Source organism: Typopeltis vanoorti, chromosome 8, assembly GCF_054136105.1.
Source record: "Typopeltis vanoorti isolate ZY-2024b chromosome 8, IOZ_Tvanoo_1.0, whole genome shotgun sequence".
In the NCBI taxonomy this organism is placed as follows: Eukaryota; Metazoa; Arthropoda; class Arachnida; order Uropygi; family Thelyphonidae; genus Typopeltis; species Typopeltis vanoorti.
In genome coordinates this window covers 13,016,149-13,041,952 of record NC_143556.1, presented here as the reverse complement: position 1 = coordinate 13,041,952, position 25,804 = coordinate 13,016,149, and the positions used below count along the sequence as shown (strand labels likewise).

The 25,804-nt window shown below is 34.5% G+C and overlaps 1 protein-coding gene across 3 annotated transcripts in view; it reads right to left on the bottom strand.

Moving 5' to 3' along the window:
• Miga (mitoguardin) overlaps positions 1-25,804 on the bottom strand; it is a 215,327-nt gene that overhangs the window by 99,759 nt on the left and 89,764 nt on the right. For all 3 annotated transcript variants that reach the window (XM_090396518.1, XM_090396521.1, XM_090396520.1), the window contains exons 6-7: positions 23,451-23,666; positions 14,622-14,743 (exon numbers count right to left, since the gene is read on the bottom strand). In XM_090396518.1, coding sequence (XP_090252644.1) covers positions 14,622-14,743; positions 23,451-23,666 — 338 coding nt within the window. The remainder of the gene's footprint in view (positions 1-14,621; positions 14,744-23,450; positions 23,667-25,804) is intronic.

The following is a 25,804-nucleotide window of genomic DNA, read 5'->3' as shown; positions in this document are numbered from 1 at the left end:
AAGAAAACTTGGAATGATGAGATGAGGAATGTGGTGAGGTAATCTTCAAGAACAGAAAAATCATAACTCCATAGTGGAAGTTAAAGAAGCAGTCAAGGAAAAGAAGAAAACATATCGAAAGTTCCTGGAAAGCAAGTAAGCTTCATCTCAGGGAATATAGAGAAAAATGTAAGAAAGCAAAACATTGTGTAAAATTAGCTAAACAAAAGTCATGGGATACTTTGGTAAGAATATATAAACTAAATATCAGGATGGTGGTAAAATATTCTAGAAGCTACTGAAAAAGCTCACTTGCTTTTTCAGTAGCCTCTAGAATATTTAAGACAAATATTTGAGAAATCTTGAGAATATAACAAGGATTTGTATTTAAGTTTTGTTGATCTGGAAAAGGCATATGACAAGGTCAAAAGAGGAAAGTTGTTCAAAAATGCTCCAGTATATATAGTATCAATGAGACATTATATCAAGCAATACTTCGTCTTTATTTGAGTTGTAAGTCAGCAGTTAAAATTGAAGTACATGAAGATGGTTTGATGTTAATCTGGTGTCAGACAAGGATGTACATCATTCCCTCTGTTATTATCTATATGGATCACATTATGAAGGAAAGTGGTATTAAACCTAATATCAAAATTCGAGATATTAATCTCAGCTCTTTACTTTATGCAAATGATGTTATTATTATTATTAAGAGATACCTCCAGGGAGTCAGAGAGTCATCGAGGGGAGGCCACGTACTACACACACCAGCTATCATACTTATTCTTGAATTCATTGACACTGCTTACACTCACAACATCCAAAGGCAATCCATTCCAATCACGCACCACCCTCTGAGAGAAAAATCTAGCCCTCACACCCTTCTTGGCAGCCTTCATTCTCAGTTTCCAAGGATGCCCTTTCTCGTCCTTTCCCCACCCTCCATAAATTGAAAAATTCCATCAACGGAAATCATATCGCCTATATTTCTCCTGTTTGATAGTGGTATCTGCAGTCTACAAATTCTCAATCTGTCTTCATAATCAGTATTCCACAATCCTGATATCATTTTTAACACTCTCCTTTGTACTCTCTCCAACATATCAGAATCACAACGGAAACCAGGAGACCAGACCTGTGCACAATAGCCAAGGGAGGTCTTATCAAGGCCTTGTAAAGAGGCTAAATAACATCCTTATCTTATTCACATTACATATGCATGTTCGTTTCAGCATTGCAATTATCTTTTGAGTTGTATTTGCAATCTTTGCCACATGGCCCCTGAAATTCAACTTTATCTATTAACACTCCAAGATCCATAGCCTCATCAGTTTCTTCTAGCCTAATCCCATCGATATAATATGACATTGGATATTTAATCATGCCGAAGTGAAAGACTATACAATTAATCACATTGAATTGACACCCATTTTGCCATGCCCACAATTCCAGCCTATTCAAATAATTCTAAAAGTACTGCATATCAGCAGCATTCCTGATTACCTGCCTATCTTTGCACATCATCAGCATATAGCTGTATGTGTCAAATCCTTCCCAATATCATTAATGTATAGATTGAATAATAGTGGACCAAGCACTAATCTTTGTGGTACACCACTAGTTACCTTAAACCTCGCAGACTCAGTATATCACTTTTTGATTTCTATCAGTCAGTCATCCTCTTATCCATGCTAATATTGTATAACCCAAACCAGTTTTCTCCAATTTATGCAACAGTCTACCATGCTGTATTCTGTCAAAAGCCTTAGCAAAATCCAAAAGTATCATGGTGTATCCATTCCCTTTTTCAATGGTAACATTGTTTTAGAATGTGAGCAAGTTGCTAAAACATGACCTTCCCTTAGTAAGCCCATGTTTTTCATTGCAAAGCAGAGATTCCACTGTAAACCCATTTCTGAATGCGAGTCCTAACTAATTTTTCCAAAATCTTCACCACCACTCCTGAGATACTAATTGGTCGATAGTTGGATACCTTGGTCTTTGCACCACCCTTGTGCAATGGAATTACCATACATTTCTTCCATTCCTGCAGAATCTTCCCTGTTCTGAGACTCATATTAACAACCTGGTCAAGGGAATGGCCAGTTCAGCTGAATACTCTTTTAGCACACATGCTGATATTCCATCAGTCCCTATTGCTGAATTCTTATTCAATTTGTGCAACAGCTCTAATACTCGACCTCACACACCTGTGTTTCTTCATCTAGTAAAGAGGTAACAGTGAGCTCAATGTTGCGTTCACCAGATCGATAGCTTTTAACAAAATGGGCACTCATTAACTGAACAACCCCTTCTGCATCTGTAATCCTGACACCACCTGATTTAGAAGAGTTATCCTTTCATATTCATTCTTTCTTTTACTTGCAGCATATTGATAGAATTCTTGTGAGTTGTCTTTAGCACTCAGAGCCAAGAAAGTTTCTTTTCATACTCAGACTTTGCTTTCCATAAAACAGGTGCGACTATTCTAGCCTGCTGCTTATAATGTTCATAATGGACATCATCCTTGTGCAAACTGCATTCCTTCCACATCGTCCTTTTCTTTCAAATATCTTGTTTAATAAGATTACATATACATTTGACTCCTACTCTAGTTATTCTTCGAACTCTCGGGACACATTCTGATATTGCATCATTTAAGTATTGTTTAAATGCTTTCCATTCAGTGTTGATATTCTTTCTATCCAGCAACCAATCCCATTCCAATGAACTCGGTATACTCCTCAGTTGGTCATAATTTCCTGCTTTGTAGTTCAGCATGAAACCTGACCTGAATGGAACAATCATAAACTTAGTCACTTCCCAAGTGAGTACCACATGATCACTGTCACCAACCAGAGGCAGAATAGTTACGTCTTTAACTGAAACACCCTCTGACACTATAATCAAATCTAACACTCTTTGACCTCGAGTTCCTTCTGTCACATGCTGCTCAAGGAAATTGTCCCGCAACAGCTCAATAAATGCATTTTCATTCTTCTCATGAGATTTTACTGCTACCCAATCAATATTTGAATAATTAAAATCTCCCATTATGATTACTCTTTTTGTGCTCACCTTTTCTATTTGATGATGCATTTCTTCATCACCAGCAACTGATCCACCAGGTGTGTAACCACACCCCACTATGTAATTTGTCTTGTTAGATTCCACCTCGCACCAGATGGCTTCAAACTCACTGCCACATGAAATATTGTTAGTATTATTACTACATTCATAGGTCTCAACTCTAACTTTATTTAATTCATCCAATATCATTAGCAGCATGCCCCCTCCTCTCATATATACTCTATCCTTCCTAAAAATACTGTACCCTTGACACTCGATACCAGTTAGTAGGTCTGATTCTGATAGCCAGATCTCGCTAATACCTACAATCTGAGGTCACATCATACTGAATAAGGCAACAAACTCTGTTTCTGATACTCCTGGCATTCATGTACAGACATAATAATCTACCTGTTTGTTCTTTTGTATTGTCTGTAGTCTGACTGACACATATATGGCGGCTCTGAACCGGACGAACACAAACCCAAAATCATTTTCTCCTAGTGTCAACATTTCCATGACAAAGCCCATTCGCATCATACTTAACTATTATACTTTTTTTATACATTTAAATAAATCCAGGACAAGTTTGCAGGCATCCCTGACCAAATGGAATAACTGCCATAATAAATTTGGTATGAAAATCGGCATTTAAAAGACAAAGACAATGAAAATAGGCAGGAACTTTGAAAACATTAACTGCATTCTGATGGAGAACCTATAGAACAAGAAAAACATTTCAGCTTGATTAGCAAAGATGGTATGGTAGGAAGTCAACCAAATAAATTTATATGGAGTAAGAGAGAGATTAGTCAAAAACACTAAACTAGCTGTATACAAGACACTGTTCACACCAATTTTAATTCATGAGTCTGAGAGCTGGGTTAGAAATAAAACTCTTGATCAAAGACTAGAGACCACATATATGAGAATGCAAAATCTTTCAGGATAAGTTAATTTAATTAACTCGTTAAGCTCAATTTTACAAGGATGCCAAACCAAAATAATATAGAAAATATGATGTATAAATTTTCTTTGAATGTAAATTATACTAATACATTGTGAAATGTATTTGTGTAACTAGTGTTTAAAAATAGAGGAAAGGGATTGGTGAATCAGCAAAAAATATAAAAGAAAGGTTTGTAACAACTCGTGAACAAATTAAGCACCTAAAATAAAGACTTTCCACAAGAGTGGAGTCCTTGCGAGAACCTGAGTGGTGTCGTTGCACTGGAGAGCAATTACGGACACTTCGGAGTACGAACAAAGAATGAGAAAGATATTTAAGGGGCTGAAAGGAGAAGAAAAACTATTTGGAGCAGGCTGACTTTTGATCCTTTTTTTTGAGCTGTATTGGAAGAGAAGAGACGAGGCGATGATTAGGAGCCCATGGCTGGACGTTTGGAAGTTTGTACCTCGTGACTCTGATGGGTTATTGTCAGAGCTTCATCAACAGTGAGTCTCCCTGAAGTTTTCCAGGCAGTTTCCGAGGCAAGTCTGCCAATGTGTCCGATGAATAAACTTCGAAAGCAAAATCAGAGGTTCTCCAGATGCCTACTAATATAGTCAACTGGCAGCTGCTAGCAGAGGAAGAAAGAAGGAAGGATGTCGTTTGCTACTCAGACCAAAACAACCACGACAGTATACAGAGTACAGAAATGTCCAAGTTAAAGAAAGAAGTATCCAGATCAAGACAAAGATTCGAGATATCCCGATGAAAATTTTGTTTGTGATAAAGGATTGTTAATAAAGAAAAAGAAACATCATATCGATGTTTACTTGATAGTAGATATGTAAAAATTGTTTAGAAATATGTTAAGCAAGTGTCTGTGTTAAAGTTTTGTAAAATACCGAGTAGAATGTCAGAGTGGCATAAAAATATATGTTATAGTTGTATAAGGTAAATTTCTGAAGTTAGCTATGCTGAGAGAAACAGTTATTCCCCACTATTTGTCTAGTATGTATTGGATAATACTAAGCAGTGTGTTAGGGTTGCATGAATACAGAATGTGTATGTTTTAATTGTGTAATGTACTTTCTGGAGTTAGCTATGCTGGGAGAAACAGTTAGTCTCCACAATTGTCTGGTTTGTAATCTCGATGTGTTTTTTGTTAGAATAAAATGCTTTGTTTGAACAACAATTGGATCTGATGATTGCCAATGCACTATCATAAAAAAATTACGGACCCGCGTGTGTTAATTAGACATTGCCACAACTTTCTATGTGGTTAAGAAAGAATTTGTTAGATATTGCCGTTGATTCCACTTTTTTTGATTCCTCACTTTCTATTATTCGGTCTGAGTGGCACAGTCATAAATCAAATAAATTTGTCAGGCTGAAAAGTGTGAGAAATTGAAATACCACAATTGTATAGCCGGCGATAGCTAGAATTAGTCTGCTTTACATGTGGTAGGAACAAAAGGGCAAGGGCAGGAAAAAAGGGGGGGAGGGGGGGGAACAAATTTTAAGATAAAGAAACTTGGTGAACTAAGCATATCATAAGCAAGTTTTTCTTTAGATTGGCGTAGATAATATAAAGAAATATAAGAACAACAAAGGTTTAAGTAAATAAATAGAGAGAGTAAAAATAGTAACAATGGCACAGTTTAATGAATAACTTAAATTTTACAAGAGTCCTGAGAATGATTAGAGCACTGAACAGATAGCATCAGTGCGAGGATATTAGCAAAGAACTTGACATTATAAAGATTCATGAGTATTAGCAGAACTAATCTCAGGTGGTATGGCCACTTAAATGGAATGGGAGATGAAAAATTAGCTAAACAAGTGTTCTTTACCAAGATGTTGAGAAAAAGACCCAGAGGAAGAGGATTGATAACGTATGTGGATTGATACAGAAAAAAGTGCCTTAGAAGACAAAAATAACATCAGATAATAGGCTAATCCAGAGGAATTTGTTAATAGGAAGTATGTAATGATGTAACTTTTCATATAGTACTATCATAAGATCCTGTACACCAATGAGGGTTCATGTCAGGATTTTGATGATGAAGTGATTCACAAATAAAACTGTCTGGGAAATAAGGAAGGGAAAGCACAAGATGATTCAGAAAAGATACTCCAATTTTAATTGTAAGTTGATTTGTGTAGACACCCAGGAATAGTTTGTAATATTAGACAGTTCACTATGTGGAACTGTCTAATATTTGTGGTGAATGCTAATGAGTTGACAGCATTAGGTGGTTCATTAACTCAGAATTAGAAACTTAGAGTGAAAATGACATGAAAAAGTTCCATATCAGATCTCTGGATTATCTAACGTTTAGCCCATTAATGATAGTAACACTAACGAACTATAGGCTCACAGCTTTTCATGGGTGATATCTGCGTAAAAAATGTTTGTGTGTGTCAACAAATATACAAGAACAGCGAGTACAAATAAAGAGTTCAGTATCTACAAATACACTGCTTGAAAAGAAATCAAAATATAGGACCTTCTTTCACTGCGATGACTGCAGCAATCCTACAGGACACACTTTCCACAAGTGTCAACAGTGATCGATGGGAATTTTGGACCATTTTTCCTGTAGGCATGTAATGAGGTCCAGGAATGATGTGGGGAGGACACCCCCTTGACCTCACCTGATGCTCCAGTTCATTCCACAATGTTCGAAAGGTTTGAGATCATGGCTCTAAGGAAGCCAGTCATGTGTGGTGACCTTCACGTCCACAAACCACGGCAACCTTATGACAGTGCATTGTCTTGCCAAAAAAGATAATGGTCAGTTCCACAAAACATCGCAAAGTAGGAAGTATTGCATTGCATTGTCCAGAATGTTCAGATACCTCTCTGAGTTCAATGTTTGTGGAACCACAAACAGAGGTCTGAGGCCAAACCTCTGTTTGTGGTTTGGCCTCAAAAACAGGACCACATCACACTGCCAACTCCATATTTCATAGTTAGCATTATGCACTCTGGTAAGAGACATTCACCAACCATCCACCACCCATCCATCTGCTCAGTAGAGGGTGTAGCATGATTCATCGATCCATAACACATCTTTTCAAGCTTTCATGTCCCACTGTACATGCTCGTTGCACCACTGAAGATGATGCCGAATGTTGGTTTGGGTAATGTGAGACTTACGTATTGAAGTCCTACCAGGGGAAACTCACTCATGTTGTAAGCCTCAGTTCTGAATGTGTCAGCCAGCAAAACAATGAAAACATCAACCACATCCTGAATGAAGAACCTATAGACCAAGTAAAACATTTCAGCTATTTAGGCACAATTTTTAGTGAAAAAGACAAATTAAATATGGAAAAAGAAATAAAATTAGAAAAGCTTTTTTTTTTTTTTTTTTTTTTTAATGTTCAGCCCATGTATACGAGAGGTTGGTTGATCAATCTATAGTACATTAGTACCATATGTAGGTAATGGGTTAGGAAAGGAGAAACTTGTTTACATTTGATTTAAAAGCCTGTATATTGCATTCTTTGGGAATACACATCAGGGGGAAGACTATGCCATAACACAGCAGTAGCAGGAATGGAGGAGGAGGAAAAGAAACTTGTTCTGTGGGTTCAAGGTGTACTGTGAAGGGATGTTGGGTGGCAGCTGCATGTGTTCCAATGGACTTAGTACTGAGTGGAGGGAATTATGATGCTATTTCAGATGAACATTTGCTGTGGAAATATTTATAGAATACACATAGTGCAGAAACCAAATGTCTGTGCGAAAGTGGGAGGAGTGAGTTGGTAAGAGATGGGTCATTAATCAATCTAAATGCGAGAGTAGCATTCAATAGCTGAGCGGATTTGTGATTTGTATAAGGTTAACAGCTGTTCAGAGGTGAAGTAATGTTCTTGAGTGAAGGAGAAATCCTAGTTTTTTAGAAGCTGAGGATTGTGATGTGGTTGTGATGTGTTTATGCCAGGAGAGGCTTGATGTCAGGATAATTCCAAGAATGTCTGGAAATTTGGGTATTATTTTCTCTATTCTCTCCTAGTATTATTGTCAAAAATAATACTGGGAGAGAATAGTTCTTTTTTTTGTGAGAAATAAGACAGAACTGGGTTTTACTGAAAAATTTAAATGGAATGAGAGAGAAATTAGTCAAAACAAACTAGTTGTATGTGCAAGACAGTATTCAAACTAATTTTAACTCATGAATCTATGCTGGGTTAGAAATAAAACACTTGATCAAAGACTTCAGATCATAGATATGACAGTCCTGGGAAATACTATGGGAGTTGACAGATGGCATCAATGACAGAATCATATTAAAAATGAGAATATTAGCAAAGAACTTGACATTATTAGCATTTATGAATGTGTTTGCAGAGCTAATCTCAGGTGGTATAGTGACTTAAACAGAACAGGAGAGGAAAGGTTAGCAAAACAAATGTTTTTTTACCTGGATGGCAGGACAAAGATCCAGAGAACGACCAAGATCAAGGTAGACTGATACAGTACAGCTCATATTGTTAACTTTTGGTCTTAGAAGACCAAAAGTTAATAATATGAGCTGATAGATAACAGATTAATCTGGAAGAACATTTTTGATATGAATTAAACACGTTTACACAAGAATCTTAATGTCATAAGTGTCTCTAAAGAATCAAATTTTTGATTATGAAGTTAGTAGTGGTATAAAATTTTCATGTGATACTTCATAATAACTTGTAAAGGTACATATTAGAAATCTGATGCATTACTTGCTAGGTTAACTACATGAGTACAGAGCAAGTAATCATTATTGGGGAGGTGGGGGAGGTGTTCAATTACAAAGAACACAGACTGGAATAAGGAAGCAATATGGAGAGGAAAATAAATGGAATTTATGCAAATCTTGAGAGATAATTACCTGAAACAGCATGGGATAAAAAGTGACACAGTTTGCAAGTAGTACATCTGGGTAGCATCAGAGAATTTGTTCATAGCCAAGGTTCTGTGACTCTTACTGGGGAGAGTGATCATGCTATCTTGATAGTTCAGCTCTTTACATACAATTTTTTTTATAGAGATGACAAATTAACTATGGAAATAGACAGCAAAAAGTGCAAAGCTAGTATGATGGAAGCCAGATAAATAAATTTAAATGGAATAACAGAGAAATTAGTCAAAACACTAAACTCAAAATATACAAGACAGTTTTCAAACCTTACGGATCTGGAAGTTGGGTTAGAAATAAAGCAGTTAATCAAAGACCTGAGACCACAGATATGAGTCCTGAAAAAAAAAATAATAAGGGATTGAACAGATGACAAATGATGGTAGGATCATATTAAAAATGAAGATATTAGGAAGAAAATTTGACATCAAAACATTAAAGAATGAAGCACAAGAGTAAGAAAAGAGGTAGTATGGCCTGTTAATCCGAATAGGAAAGTAAGGATTGGCAAAACAGGTATAATAGCGCAACAGGAAAGACCCAAAAGACAAAGATCAAGGTGGATTGATCTTAAAAAAATTGAAATATAAAATTTTACAATATCAGAGTCCTGACAAACAGGGCTAATCTGGAGAGAAACTATCAAAAGGAAGTTAGTAACACATTAACTTTTTCATGTACTGCTGTTAATAATTATACTATATATATTATATATGGGGTTTCCCCGCACAGGTTCGAATCCTGTCGACTGCGCCATTGTTAATAATTATACTATATACTTATGAGGTGAAATATTATATGAATTTCTTTTACTAACAATTATTTTTATTTTGACTCCGAGTGTCCCTATATGTTATTATATTTGCACAAAGAGTTCACTCCAATTGGTGCAATGACTTTAACTCACTCTTTCAGAATCCAACTAATCATTGACTCAATACCAAGTACAAAATAAACACATTTAATAAAACTAAAACAATATATATACACTTCTAGTAATAATACATAACTATAACTACAGATTATATGGATCCAAGGCCTTATTTAAAAATATAAACTTACTCTTAAGACTAAACACTTTTTCTTTCACAATCACAAAAAAATGTTCATAGTCTTTTTCTCTTTATGTTAAGGCTCTTTTCCAGAAGTTATACAGCTCTGTACTTCATTTTCAGGATCCTTTTCATCAATCAATGTAACACACATAAAGTCTTCTTGACTATATCCTGTTTTCCTTTTAGTAGTAATACTCATCAGATCAGGCACCTTTAATACCTAAAAATCTTCTTAATCAATATATTTTCTAAACTTTCACTTTCAGGCATTCTTAATACTTATAAAACTTCCTTATCAATATTTTCTCTAAGAAAAACATTCACTTTAGAATGTAAGCAACAAGTTCTCCTTTCATTCACAATACTAAATTGACAGTCTTAACTTATTTCACCATAAAAACTTAGTTTCAAGATTTCCTTTTATTCATTACTTATTTCTCCTTGAAACCTAATATTTCCACTATTCCCTTTTCGGAATACACTATAAAATATCTTCGGACTGCCACACACAAAAAAATCAAGTTCCTCCCAACTTGAATATTCCTCGGCCAGTGTTCTAAAAAACTTCCGAACGCTCTCTTGTTTACAACTGTAACTTGGATACGCAACGCTTTCCTTGTCAGCTGTCAATCACACATCAAGTTCTCTCCGGGAGCATGCGCACTTCACAAAAGTCAGAAACTACGCACTGCAATAAAATGGCTGACTCGCTGTATCCATCAGCGCTAAAGAAAGTCTTTCACAAACACAAAATTCAACATTTAAAAATACAACAAACTTTCTTATAAGTAACACAAATAATCAGTTTAGTAAGTACTTCAATATTTTTACTTCTTTACATATTACTTCTAACATAATATTTTCATAACGAGCACATCACAATTGCAGACACTGCGTGTATGAAAACAAAAACTAACAAGCATAATTAATACGTAAAAATATTCAGAATTTTTAATGATTATTTTTACATCAGTTTCATTTTTCTGTGAAAAAATTTTTTATATTTAACCTACATCTAAACAAAATTTTAATATTTATTTCTAGATCTTAAAATATAACGTGATTCTTGCTAATCATTATGTATATCTTCTGAATCACTACTTTCAGAATCATCTGACACTAGAGATAATTCTGAACTTTCTTCTTCCAAATTAGTATACTTAAAAATTTCATTTTTATACCTTTCAAACACTTCATTTAAACTACTTGAATTATGTCCTAAATCTACAGAATCATCACTATCAGAATCAGTTTCTACAGGTTTTTGAGATTCTACAAGTTTTTGGGATTCCTTATCCTTACTAACTAAATTTGAGGTATCTTTAACTTCCCTTTTCTTATTTAATCCTATATTTATCAACCTATGAAATTCCGCTATACTTTCATCAATGTTAGAATCAATTTGATTATCATTATTCCTACTTTGTACATCATCTGAAATATGTGTCTTAGGATTTCTAAATTTTCTTGCATTATGGTTCATTTTACCAAAATTTAAATTTTTCCTTCGCTGCATATTTGAATTATGAGTATTAAATCTATTCCCTTTCCTATCATTTAACCTTGAATAAGATTCACAATTAGTATTAGGAAAACTACATTCATCCTTCAATATTTTATTCATATTATCACCTAAAGTAACTAAATTTTTATTTCCCAAAAAGTACCTTTTTAATCTATCAGAATGTACATTTAAAATTTTACTAGGATTATTGACATCTTGAATTCTAAAATTTACAGGAGAAAAATTGTCTAAAATTCTAAATGGACCTAAGGCTTTCCTTCCTAATTTCCCAACTCTTTTAATACTAGATTTATCATCTAACAATACTAAATCACCTGGTACAAAAGACTTATATTTTCTAAAACGATTTATATACTGTCTAGTTTTCTGAGCACTTAATTTACTTATTTCACCTACTAGTCTATGAGTAGTGGAAAACTTATCTATTACTAATTCTAAATATTCATTTATATCACTATATCCTGTATTTGGAATAACTGAAACAAGTTCATTAGGAAAAACTGGATCAAAACCATATAAAGCAAAAGATGGTTTTTCCTTGATAGCAGAATGAAAAGCAGACCTACATGCAAATAATGTTTGAGAGATATGTGTATCCCAATCATTCATTTTGGTGTTTGCCAACTTTGAAAGTATTTGCTTTATGTTTCTATTTAGTCTTTCACACATACCATTACATTGCGGATGATAAGGTGTTGTAAAAATCTTCTTAACATTAAGCAATTTACATAACTGTAATAATAGTTCAGATGTGAAATTTGCTCCTTGATCTGAAAGTAAGGTCTGAGGAGTTCCATATCTACAAACTATCATATTCAAAAACTTTCTTGCAATAGTTTTTGCAGATTGGTCTTTCATTGATACTGCTTCAGGAAATCTAGTTAACATGTCTATGATTACTAGAATATACCTATTTCCTTTTTTAGTAATTGGTAGTGGACCTACTACATCAATAGCAACAGCTTGAAATGGTCTAGTTGGAATTGGAAATGGTTGTAAAGGAGCTTTTCCTCTAAAAGGGGATCTTATTTGGCACTTATGGCATCATTTGACATACGTGAGTATATCACTCTTCATACCTTTCCAGATGTAACGATCCTTTATTCTTTCCAAAGTTTTAGAAAACCCTTGGTGTCCTGCTAAGTCAGAATCATGGAAAGTATACATAATCCAAGGAATCATTTCAGTTGGTGCCAATATTTTCACCTTCAACTTTCCATCTTCCATTTGTCTAGATAAGAGTAACCCATCTTTATCTAAATACAAGTTTTCCAGATTCAAAAATGTATCTAGCTGAATTTCACCTTTCAATACTGCTTCATAAATAGTTTTTAGTATGGGATCATCCTTCTGAGCTTGGATAATCTTATCCTTTTCCCAAATTTGTGAACTGGGTTCCTTATTCCTTAGAGTTTCAATATTAAATACTTGATCATTATCATTAGTATCTAGAAAAACTTCAGGAGACTGCTCTAATTTTCCACTGTCACCTGATTTTCTGTCCAAACAACATTCTATTACACATAATGATACTGTATTATCAATAAAATTACACACAAACCCATGACGTTTCAGAAAATCAATTCCAAATATTATTTGTACATTTGGATTTGAAGATTCTGGAAGAACAATTAATGAAATTCTAGAATCTTTTAAGAGTATTTTTTAAATAAATTATTTTTTAAAATAAGTTAAATAATTTTTAAAAAAATTTAAAAACATTAATACTGCAGGAAAGCAAAAAATTAGATAATTCAGAAACACTGTTCTGAAGACCAACCATACTCTTTTCAAACCACTTCAAGCCTTTAATAAGTTGGGTGATGTATGAGGGTGGTTCCATAAATTTCTGGCCTGACTAACTTTTAGAGGTGATAGAAAGAAAACAACTGTCACTTTTCAACATAATCTCCCTTTACTTCACACTTTTCACATCTTTGAATTAACATTTATATGCCCTTGAAAAAATAGTTTGTACTTTTGTTTGCAAAATAGCCTAAAACTACATCTTTCACCTCATTGTCATCTGCAAATTTTCTTCCTCAAAGGTCTTTCTTCAGTTTCGAGAAGAGGCAGTAATCACTAGGAGCTAGATCTGGGCTGCAGGGTGGATGTGCAATCTCCCAGAAGTCACAGTTCTTCACTGCAGCCTTCGCAACAATAGCTGTATTCCATGTTGAAATGGATTTAAACAGTATTGAATGCAGATTGATAAGAAAATAACTATTTATTAACTTAAAGGCTAATATTTCGCTGGTATTATTTGTTTGTGTGCTCAGAAGATGCTGGATATAATACCAGCGAATATTAGCTTTTAAGTTAATAAATAGTTATTTTCTTATCAATCTGTCTTTGCATCAATACTGTTTAAATCCATTTCAACATGGTACACTAACCTTCCCATAGATGGTGCTGTCTACCATGAATAGCATTTTAAAATTGACACTAATTTTGTATGTCAGGCCAGAAACTTTTGGAACCTACCTTATATCACAGTGGCTGACATCACCTCTTACTTCAAGATCTGTTATGTTACCAAAGTGAACCTGAATACAGTTACTAGGCTTAATTAGAAAACTAGAAAAGTTAAGAAAAACATGTAAGCAATCTGAAATGCAAAATAAACTTGTATGTTTACATCAGTCCATGCAGTTAGCCTAGTGGCTGTGTGCTTTGCAACCATATGCCTGGGGAAGGAGTGTCCTAGGTTCGATTCCCATCGGTGACGTGAGGAGCTGAAGTTTGATCAAAAACCCCAGTTTATCCTGGTTTTTCATCCCGCAAAGCAGGCAAACTGGCCTTGAGAACTCAACACTATGGACACAGGATACACCAAGGCATAGGGCTGCCCACCTTATCCTGTGAACGGTTTGAGGTCCAATGATTAATAAACCCTCAACACCACAAGGTAAAAGAGGGTAAAAGGAAGATGAGATGAAACGATTACATCATTATGTGTATAATCATCTACATGCTAATATATCATTATTATTTTAATAATAATATGTTAATACTAATATTTTAATGTTAATATTAAAATATTAGTTATATTAATATTACATTTTGTTAAAAAGTTACTATTTTAATATTAACATTTTAACTACTAATACAAAACATCGCCACTTTAATATGTATACCTTAATATTCTACATGGAACTGTACCCTCTTCATACTGTTTTAAACCTTCTTGGTATAAAGATAAATCTTTCACATCAATACTGACATCTGAAAACTCTTCAAACTCAAAAATGTCAGCTATCTGAAATACAAAATAAACACATATTTATAAAAAATTAATTAGAGCATAACACATTTTTATGCACCTATTATAATTAGCATAAACCTACATAAATTCTTGGGATAATTAGGAATAGGCCAATGTGAAGATACTTCACATCTGCACCAAAAAGTGAATTAATATATAAAAAATGGGATTCATTATAAAAACTTAAGGATATTCCCTTAAAAAAAAAAAAAAAAAAAAAAAAAAAAAAAAAAAAAAAACTGGAATTTATTAGTTACTATCATCATCATCAAATTCCTGACAGGTACCCTCAAGGGATGTATAGGATATGATAGTACTACATGAAAAATTAACATCATTACTAACTTCCTATCTACAATTTTCCTTCAAATCAGTCTGTTACTTGTCAATACTTCAACATTATCAGATCTTATATTTCTATCGTCTAAGGCCCTTTGTACAGTATCAATCCACCTATATCTTGGTCTTCCTCTGGGTCGTTTTCCTGCCAATCTAGCAGAGAACAGAACACTTGTTTTGCTAAACTTTCCTCGCCCATTCTGTTTAAGTGACCATACCACCTCAGATTAGCTCTGCTAACGCATTCCTGGATGCTGACAATGTCAACTTCTTTCATAATAGCCTCATTTTTTATATGATATTGCCATTGATGCCATCTGTTCATGCCTCTAATCTTTCTCAGGACTCTCACATCTGCGGTCTCTAGTCTTTGGTCAAGTGTTTTATTTCTGACCCAGTCTCAGATCCATAAGTTAAAACTGGTTTGAACACTGTCTTACATACTACTGATTTAGTGTTCAGACTAATTTCTCTCTTATTCCATATGAATTTATTCAATTGACTTCCTACCATACCAGCTTTGATGATTCTGTTATCTATTTCCATATTTAATTTACCATCTTCACTAAAAATCGTGCCCAAGTAGCTGAAATGTTTTACATGTTCCACAGGTTCTCCATTCACAATGCAATTGATATTTTCAATGCTTCTGCTTATTTTCATTGTCTTCATCTTTTTATTGCTGACTTTCATACCATATCTATTACAATAGTTATTCAATTTAGTCAGGGAATCTTGCAAACTTGTGCGGATTTATTTAGAAGTATAACAATGAATAACAGAAGGGATAATGTACATCCTTGTCTCACACCACATTTAATATTAAACCATCTTCCTGTACTTCCTTCAATTCTAACTGCTGACTTACAACTCAAATAAAGACCAAGTATTGCTTGATATAATGCCCCATTCACACCATATAACTGTAGAGTATTGAATAGCTTCTCTCTTGACACTTGTCACGTGCCTTTTCCAGATCGACAAAACTTAAATACAGATCTTTGTTATATTCCCATGCTTTCTCAACTATTTGTCATAAAGTGAAGATCTGATCCTGACAGCCTCTATTTGGCTTGAATCCAGCTTGTTCTTCACCAAGCTTTTCTTCCACAAATCTTCTCAACCGTTTCTCAAGTATACTTGCATAAATCTCGCCAGTAACACTCAGTAAGGAAATACCTCTGCAATTCTCAGTTTTATTTCCCTTTTTATATATTGGTACTATGAGAGCTCTACTCCAATCATCGGGAATTCGACCCTCTGTCCAGGCCTTTTGAACTTTGCAGTGCACCCACTGTAAGACTTTTATACCACCATACTTCAGCATTTCTGGTCGAATATCATCTACTCCTGCTGCCTTTTCACATTTCAAGCCTTTGATAGCTTTTTGTACTTCAACTATCGATATGTATTCCTGACTATTATGCCTGTTGAGTGTTTTTTACCACTGTGCTATTACTGCTTGTTTCATTTAGCAATTTTTCGAAGTAATTACTCTATACTTCAAGGATATCTTTTTCTCCCGTTTTCATGTAACCTTTATTATCAATAATTCCTTTTACAGCACTCTTTCCTCCAATTCTAAGCTTCTTCAACAACCTCCAGAATATTTTGCTACCTTCTTGATATTTATTTTCTACGGTATTTATTATGATATTTATTATCTAATTCCTCAGCTAGCTCCATTTCTTTGCCAATCAGGCTTCATATGTTGATAGTACCGATTTCTAACTCTGGTGATGTTGAGTTGGGGTATGCTTTCAGATTTGTTCCAGTAGCTGACTTTTTGCTATTCGCCTTGGCAAACCCAAGTTCCCTGGCGAAAACAACAACAGCCTTGTGTAACCTGGCAACGTCCCAGCCAGCATGAAATTTTGTCATGTTGTACCATCATTTTGTATATTGGTTTAAGCCAATAAGAATACAATTTGGTCGGCTCTAAATCCCAAATTGCCAGCCCATCCTCGTTCATTTAGTATCCAGGTAGATACCCAACAGGGTGCACCATGAGAAGGTGAGGACTGGACATTAAGTCAGAAGCCCTGGTCAGTTCTCCGCATTCGTTTAAAGGCTATGTGGAGTTCTCCTCTCAGTTAAGCTTTCACCATGTTGAATTTTCTGGAACAAAAAATTATGTAGACATGGAATACAAATATACAATTTACTAGATAAATTTAATTTCTAACATGGAAAAAACATGGGAGGAAAAAATAGTTGCTATTGTTAAAAAGAGACTTTCTCTTCAGTCATCACTTCCACAGGCTGACCATGAATCATCTTTGGTGGTCTCTTCTTAGGCAAGAAAGAGAGCTGATTAAACAAACTAGTTTCATAAATCAAATGACAGACTGCTTTTTTCAGGTTATATCTATAAAGAAAATAACATAAATCAAGAAAATAAGAAAATTCTTCTTCAAATACTTGATACAAACTGCTTGGAAAGAAGTCAATTGACACCATAGTATGAGGAACAAACAGCCATGGGCATCCACCTGTATACTTCCTTCAATTCAAACTGCACACTTACAACTCAAATAAAGACTAAGTATTGCTTGATATAATGCCCCACTGACACCATATAACTGTAGCGTATTGAATAGCTTCTCTCTTGGCATCCTATCATATGCCTTTTCCAAATCGACAAAACTTAAATACAGATCTTTGTTATATTTCCATGATTTTTCAACTATTTGTCTTAAAGTGAAGATCTGATCCTGACAGCCTCTATTTGGCCTGAATCCAGATTGTTCTTCACCAAGCTTTTCTTCAACAATTCCTCTCAACTGTTTCTCAAGTATACTTGCATAAATCTTCCCAGGAATACTCAGTAGGGAATTATTTCTGTAATTCTCACATTTAATTTTATTTCCCTTTTTATATATGGGTACTATGAGAGCTCCACTCCATTCATTGGGAATTCACCCCTCTGTCCAGGCCTTTTGAACTATACAGTGCAGCCCACTGTAAGACTTTTATACCACCATACTTCAGCATTTCTGGTCGAATACCATCTACTCCTGCTGCCTATCCACATTTCAAGCCTTTGATGGCTTTTCTACTTCAAGTATGGATATGTATTCCTGATCGTGTGCCTGTTGAGTGTTTTTTTTTTTTTTTTTTTTAATCACCATGCTATCACTGCTTGTTTCATTTAGCAATTTTTTGTAGTAGTTACTCTGTACTTCAAGGATATTTTTTTCTCCCGTTTTCATGTCACCTTTATCATCTCTAACTCCTTTTACAGCACTCTTCCTCCATTTCTAAGCTTCTTCAACAACCTCCAGAATATTTTGCCACCTTCTTGATATTTATTATCTATATTCTTGCTAAAGTCCTCCCATGACTTTTGTTTAGCTAGTTTTACACAGTGTTTAGCTTTCTTACATTTGTCTCTGTATTCTCTAAGAGCACAAGTTGACTTATTTGCCAGGAACTTTGATATGCTTTCTTCTTTTCCTTCACTGCCTCTTTAACTTCACGTGTCAGAGTTCTGATTTTTCTATCCTTGCAGACAACCTCACCACATGCCATATGGCTGAATCAATCAGGGTCTTCTTCAAGGCTAGCCACTGAATCTCCAAGGTTTGGTTCCTGTTCTCAAATTCTTTCATTTTTTTCTTCAATAAGCTTTGTGTATTTTAGTCTACAGTTCACATCTGAGAGCTGCTCAACTTTTATTCGCTTTAAAACTTTCTTACATGTTATTCTTTTCAATATGAAATTCAATTTTATCCTGCTCAAGACTAAATAGTGATCACTTCCAATTTCAAATCCTCTGTACACCCTGGTGTCCTGTGCCAATGAGAAAAGATCACTATCAACAATAACATAGTCAATGAGACTTTTCTTATTTCTTGCCTCTTCTCTCTATGTGAATTTGTGCACATTTTTATGTTGGAACATGGTGTTAGTAATAACCAGTTCATGTTCTGAGCAGAAATCCAACAGGTATTTGCCATTATCATTAGCTTTGCTCTTTTTTTTTTTGTATGTTTGACAATCATTTCCTATTCTGCTATTTAGATCTCCAACAAAGACCAACTTTTCCTTTTTCATTGTGTCAGTTGCTTTTTCTAAAGCATCAAAAAATTCCTCCACTTTTACGTTAGTAGAACCTTCTGTGGGACCATAGGCACAAATAAGTCTCATTGTCCAATTTTCCATTCTGATATTTGTCCACATCACTCTACTTGAGACTGCCTGCCATTCAAGAAGATTAGCCTCGTATTTTGTGTTGAATGCTATGGCTGCTCCTTCTTTTCCTTGATTGTCATTGCGTGAATATAACATTTTGTATTTATTGCTCAGAAATATATAATAAATTTAGTTGAATCCTTTATTCAAGTGTAAGCAAACAAAGTTTGTGCCTGAAAATATCTTCAGGACTGAGGTAAGGTAGTGCAACACCAGGCAACTCCGAGCAAAGGTGGACGAAGCTCTCATCACTCCTTGTCTCAGTATCTCCCATAATGCATAATGTCTCCAAGGAGTGATGAGAGCTTGGTCCACCTTTGCTCAGAGTTGCACTACCTTACCTCAGTCCTGAAGATATTTTCAGGCGCAAACTTTGCTTGCTTACATATGGATAAAGGATTAAGCTAAATTTATTATAGTCTAACCAAGTGAAAAATAAACTTCCAACTGCTCAAAAAGATCTCACCAGTTTTTGTCTTCTTTTGTTTCAGTCACCCCTATTATGTCGATCTGGTACTTATCTAATTCCTCAGCTAGCTCCATTTCTTTGCCATTCAGGCTTCTTGTTGATAGTACCGATCTTTAACTCTGGTGATGTTGAGTTGGGGTGTGCTTTCAGATTTGATCCAGTAGCTGACTTTTCGCTGTTTGCCCTGGTTCCCTGGCAAAAACAACGGGAGCCTTGTGTAACTGGCGGCGCTTCAGCTGGCGTGAAATTTTGTCATGTTGTACCATCATTTTGTATATTGGTTTAAACCAATAAGAACACAATTTAGTTGGCTAAATCCCAAATTGCCAGCCCCTCCTCGTTCGTTCAGTATCCAGGTAGATACCGAACAGGGTGCACCATGAGAAGGTGAGGATTGGACATTAGGTCAGAAGCCCTGGTTGGTTCTCTGAATTCCTTTAAAGGTTATGTGGAGGTCTCCTCTCAGTTATACAGCCTTGACCCTTAAGCACCCCTCTCCAAAGTAGTTGAAATTTTGAATTCTGTGTTGTTTAAAATCATTATTTTGGTTTATCTTGATTTATTCATAAACCATAGATTAAGTTTTCCCATTCTGACTGATTTAGGATGGATTTTAATTTCTGTTCATTTATTGCTACATCGCTGTGTTATCTGCATATCGTAGTTTAGTGATTGTTCGGCTACCTACTTTAATGCCTCCATTCCACTTTTCTAGAGATCTTTCATTATAGTTTTGCTGTAAAGGTTGAATAATAATGGTGAGAGTATGCATCCTTGTCTTGATCCTTTTTAAAATTGGAATGCAAGGGATACAGAGTTTTCAATTCTTACTGTTGCTTGATTTCCTTGATATAAGTTCTTTATGAGGGTTACTAGATGTGGTTTGGTATTCCTGATTCTCATGATATCTGATAAAATATCCCACCTCATACAGTCAAAGGCCCTGGAGTAATCTATAAAGCATAGATAAAGGCTTAAGTTGATTCCCTTGCTTTTTCGATTATTTGTCTGATGTTAGATATATGATCTCTAGTTCCTCGACCTTTTCTGAATCCTGCTTGTTCTTCTGAGATCTGATGGTCTATAAAACTTTAAATCTTTCCTTAATAATGTGTAGTAAAATCTTGCTAGTATGTGAGATAAGGGCAATGGTGTGGTAATTTTCACATTTGTTGTAATTGCCTTTTTTGTAGATTGGGATAATGATGGAACTAGTCCAGTCATTCGGCCATCTCCCAAATTTTGTTGCATAAATCATGTATCCAGTTGACTGCATTCTCTCCAAGGTTTTTCAACATTTCAGCTGGTTGAATCAGGACCTGGAGCTTTGTTATTCCTTAATTTTTTGATTAATTGTTTTATTTCACTTTTGAGACTCTTCAGTTCGGTTTCCATATTTTCCATAGCTACTTCGTCTTCTTGTAGAATAGCTGGTTTCTTGTAAAGCTCAGGGCAATACTCTTTCCATTTTCTGGCTATGTCATTAGTGTCATTTAAGATCTTGCCATTTTCCTCTGCAATTATATTAAGTTTTAGTTTGAATTTTTTAGTTATATCCTTAACCTTCTTGAATAAATCTGTTGTTTCATTAGAGTTGCTTTTCTTTACAGATGTTTTGGATATAGCTATTTTTATCTTTTTGACAAGATTTCTAAATAGCTTTATTCAGGTTCAGGTAATTTGGGTTTTGCCAATGTTATTTTAATTTGTTTCCTTTTTTAAATTAGTTCTAGGGTTTCTTTTATAATCCGTGGACTACCATTCTTCTTTTTTTTTTAATGGGATGTTTTTTGGCTGCAGATTTTGCAATGGTTGGCTTTAGGTGTGTCCAATGTGATTCAATGGGTTTTTTGTTTCTTGAGCTCTGATTCAATGTCCATTGTAAATTTGTTGTTCATTGGTGAAAAGGCATATCTTTTGTTGCTGTTATTCTTGTTTGCTTTCAGATGGATCTTTAAATTATAGATTAATAATTGATGGTCTGATCTACAGTCTGCACCTGGCAGTGTTTTGGTGTAATTGATTAGTGTCCTCTATCTTCTGTCAATTAAAATGTAGTAGGGGATTTGATTATTACATCGATTCCCAGGCCATGTCACTGAGGTTTTTTTTTTTTTAAATCAAAATGTCTACTGTTTTCTATAGCAAAAAAAAAGAATACCATTCTTATAGATCTTGAGGTGAGACATATACACACATATATTTATGGGAAACTGCATACATCAACAAGGAATTTTATCAACTCCTGGGCATTTCTGAAAGAGTTAACTTCTTTAGGCAAATCTTAAGAGATTTTGGATAGTCTGGATGTTTGTAGGCAACTCTGATGTTCTGCACTTTAAGTAGCACTGAATCTAGTAATTATACTTTCAATACATGGAACAGATATAGTCTCTATGTTGAATGTTAGCAATCTGGTGAGGTACCATTTCTGTGAATAGGAATTTTTGAATGGGCTTCTTTGGATCATTATGGATAAACTTATGAAACAGAAATTGGAATTCTTCTTACTATTTATTCTAATATTTTTTAGTGAAAAAACTCTTTTTTAGGGGTGTTAATGATTAACAAATTTCCGAGAAGGATGGCAAGCAAATTTAACATGAAGATAGCATCCTGAATGAGCATATTTTTGATAGATAGATACCTAAGGAAATACCAACCACTTTCTGTATTTTATTTGTTATGATTACGATGTCTAGAAAACACAGTTCACATCAATTTCTAATGTTAAGATGAATTTTACTTTTTGATGAAATGAACTGAGCAAGATGATGTTTAGGTAAGGGATATCATGTTTTCACATCTCCACCAGATCTGCACTAACTAAAGATGCAATTTTTATTTTCAAATTTTTCAACAAATAAATTTGCTATCATAGGAAATGGATTACCCATGGCCAGTGAAATACTTGACTGTAGAGATGGTCATTCAATTTGAAGTCCAGTCTGTATATTTGAGTACAGATAACATATGAATAATTCTAATATCTGGTGAAAAAAAAAAAAAAGATTTCCAATAATTGGTGTATGAAGAAAATGTGTATACAAGAATGTCATATGACAATACACTTATTTCTAAACGTTTTGTACAAAATAAGCTGAATTTCTGATGAGGTGATATAAGCAATATTTTTTTTTTAACAATAATGCAGTATTTGGTTAGTTAAGTGTGTGTGTGTATGGGAAAGTTCCTCTGCTATAGTTCATAAAGAATACCATTTTTATAGATCTTGAGGTGAGCCACATAATCCAGCAGTTCTAGTATGGAGAAATCACATGTATTAAGTTTTGTTTTTCCTGCATTTGTCGCGATCACTGTTCAGTAAGGAAGTTTTCGACTTCCAATCAGACATCATTTGGAATATTAAAGATTCATAAAGAAATGTTGCATCTCCTTTATCTGCTTTTAAGATGCTTTAGTTCTTTTTTATGGTTGTGAAGTGCTTTCCTTTCTGAGTTAGTGATAATAGGATTGCAGTTTTTAATCTGACATTACTGGCAGTATTTTTGGTAACTGATGAGTTGCTCTCTCTCTCTCTCTCTCTCTCTGCTCTTTAAGGGTTGAATTTCAAGTAAGAGTTTGATTGTATTTCTGGTGTCTTACGAAAAATTAAAATTATGGCTCAATCTATTGGATAATTCAGTAAATAAAATATAACAAAATTAAATGTAATTAATTAATGAAAATTTCATTTACCTCTGCTTGGGCAGATACAAAACTATCAGCTGATGAAATGCTAGTTACAGTTTTTCGGTCAGATTCTGAATATTTCTCATATCGTGATGATGTTGACTCTGCTTGGAATAAAATAGAAGTTTCATAAAGAAAGAGATGACTACAACGTTCTTGTAACTTATAGGCCTGCTCAAGAATTCCTTGTAAGAGATGAGTGAACTTATTTTCTTCAGCATCCTATATACATATGTAAATGTATCATAAATGTTTAAGGAAAATTACATTAAATAAAATTAAATAAAATTTACCTTGATATTTTTAATATATATTACACGAAAATAAGCAAAATGACAGTTTTTATTTTCTGATAACAGTAGTTTGCAAAGCCAAGAAATTTCTTAGCACTTTAAAATTTATTCAAATCTCATTATATGTGCATATACTGCACATTGCTGCTAAACAATATTAATTCCCAAAATTCAATCAACTACAAATGCAGAGTAGCAAACGTGTCTGCCTATACTTTGTTTTCAACATCTCATCTTTCACTTATGTAAATCCAACAAACAAAAAGTTGCAAGCCTATCATAATCTGGAGATCCCACTCTTGATGCTAAACATGGAAATTTTCAAGCTACTCAAACCTCCAATAAGTAGGGTGATCATCTCATATAAGACAATTAAACTCATCTATAACCTGAAATGGCTGTCAGAGGATGCCATCAAAACTACTCAGGAAAGAAGGAAAATAAAGGCCACAGGAAATTTGCAGGAAGTGTGGCATTTGAATGCAGAGTTTCAACAACAAGCCAGAAGAGACAAGGAAAAATACTTGAACAAGAAATGTCAACAAATAGAAGACCAAAACAAGAAATCTTTTCAAAAAGATCAGAGAACTAACGGGGAAGTTTAAGTGAGGTGAGAATATTGAAAATTAAACACAAAGGATATCTTACAGAAGCTGCAGACATCAAAAAAAGATGGAAAGCAGATACAGAAGCCCTTTACAGAAAGGACTCCAAAATTACTGAGAAATTTGAAGGCAAGGATTATACACAGGAGCCAGTACCACTGGAGAGTGAAGTGAGATGGGCACTGCAACAGCTATCAGCTATCCAGTAAGAAAGCACAACTACATGGCCTAGGGAATGGAAAAAATCAGTTTATATACCTTTATTGAAGAAAGGCGATACAAGAGAGTGCAAAAATTACAGACCTATAGCACTGATTTCTCATGCAAGTAAAGTCTTACTTAAGATCATTCAGAAAAGACTGGAACCATTCATGAAGAGAGAAATGCCAGATGAACAGGCAGGATTTCGAAAAGGCAGAGGAACAAGAGATCAAATCATCATTATGAGATGGATAATAGAAAGAGCACAGGAATATCAAAAGAATATCTACCTTTGTTTCCTTCACTATAGCAAGGCTTTTGACTCTGTAGATCATGTGGAACAATGGGAGTACCAGAGCATTTCATTATCCTTCTGAGGAATCTTTATTATGAACAAGAAGCTACTGTCCGAAAAGATCTTGGAGAAACTGAGTATTTCACTATAGGTAAAAGGGTGCGACAAGGATGTATTTTATCTCCATACTTGTACAGTGAATACATTTTAAGAATGGCAGGGCTGGAGGAGTCTTCAGTTAGAATTAAAATTGGTGGAAGAAATATTAATAATTTGAGGTATGTAGATGATACCACCTTGCTAGCAGAATGCAAAGAAGATTTGGAGGAACTTATTATGAAAGTTAAAGAAGAAAGTGCTAAATATGGTCTTAAACTTAACTTCAAAAAGATAAAAGTTATGGCAACATGTGAATTTAATGATTTTGAAAAGTAGAGAAAATGGAAGCAGTTAACAATTTTGTGCTCCTAGGATCCCGAATTGATAAAGATGGTTATTGTACTGAAGAAGTTAGAAGATTATTATTACTCGGAAAGAAAGCAATGACAAATTTAAGCAAGATCTTTAAAGATAAAGATATTAGACTAGCAACAAAAATCAGAATTGTGAATGCAATGGTATTCCCTGTGATACTCTATGGATGTGAAGGTTGAATCATGAGAAAGAGTGAAAGAAGGAAGATAGATGCATTTGAATTATGGGTTTGGAGACACTTACTAAGAATACCATGGACTGCAAAGCAAACCAATAAATCATTGATAGACAGAATAAAGCCAGATTGCTCCCTCGAAGCTATGACCATCAAGCAAAAATTGTCATACTTCGGACATATTATGCGAGCAAATGACAATCTGGAGAAGATGATGATGATGCTTGCTAAAGTTGATGGAAGCAGGAGAAGAGGAAGACCAAGAATTAGATGGGTGGATGGAGTTAAAGAAGCAACTGGAATGTGCTTGGAAATTC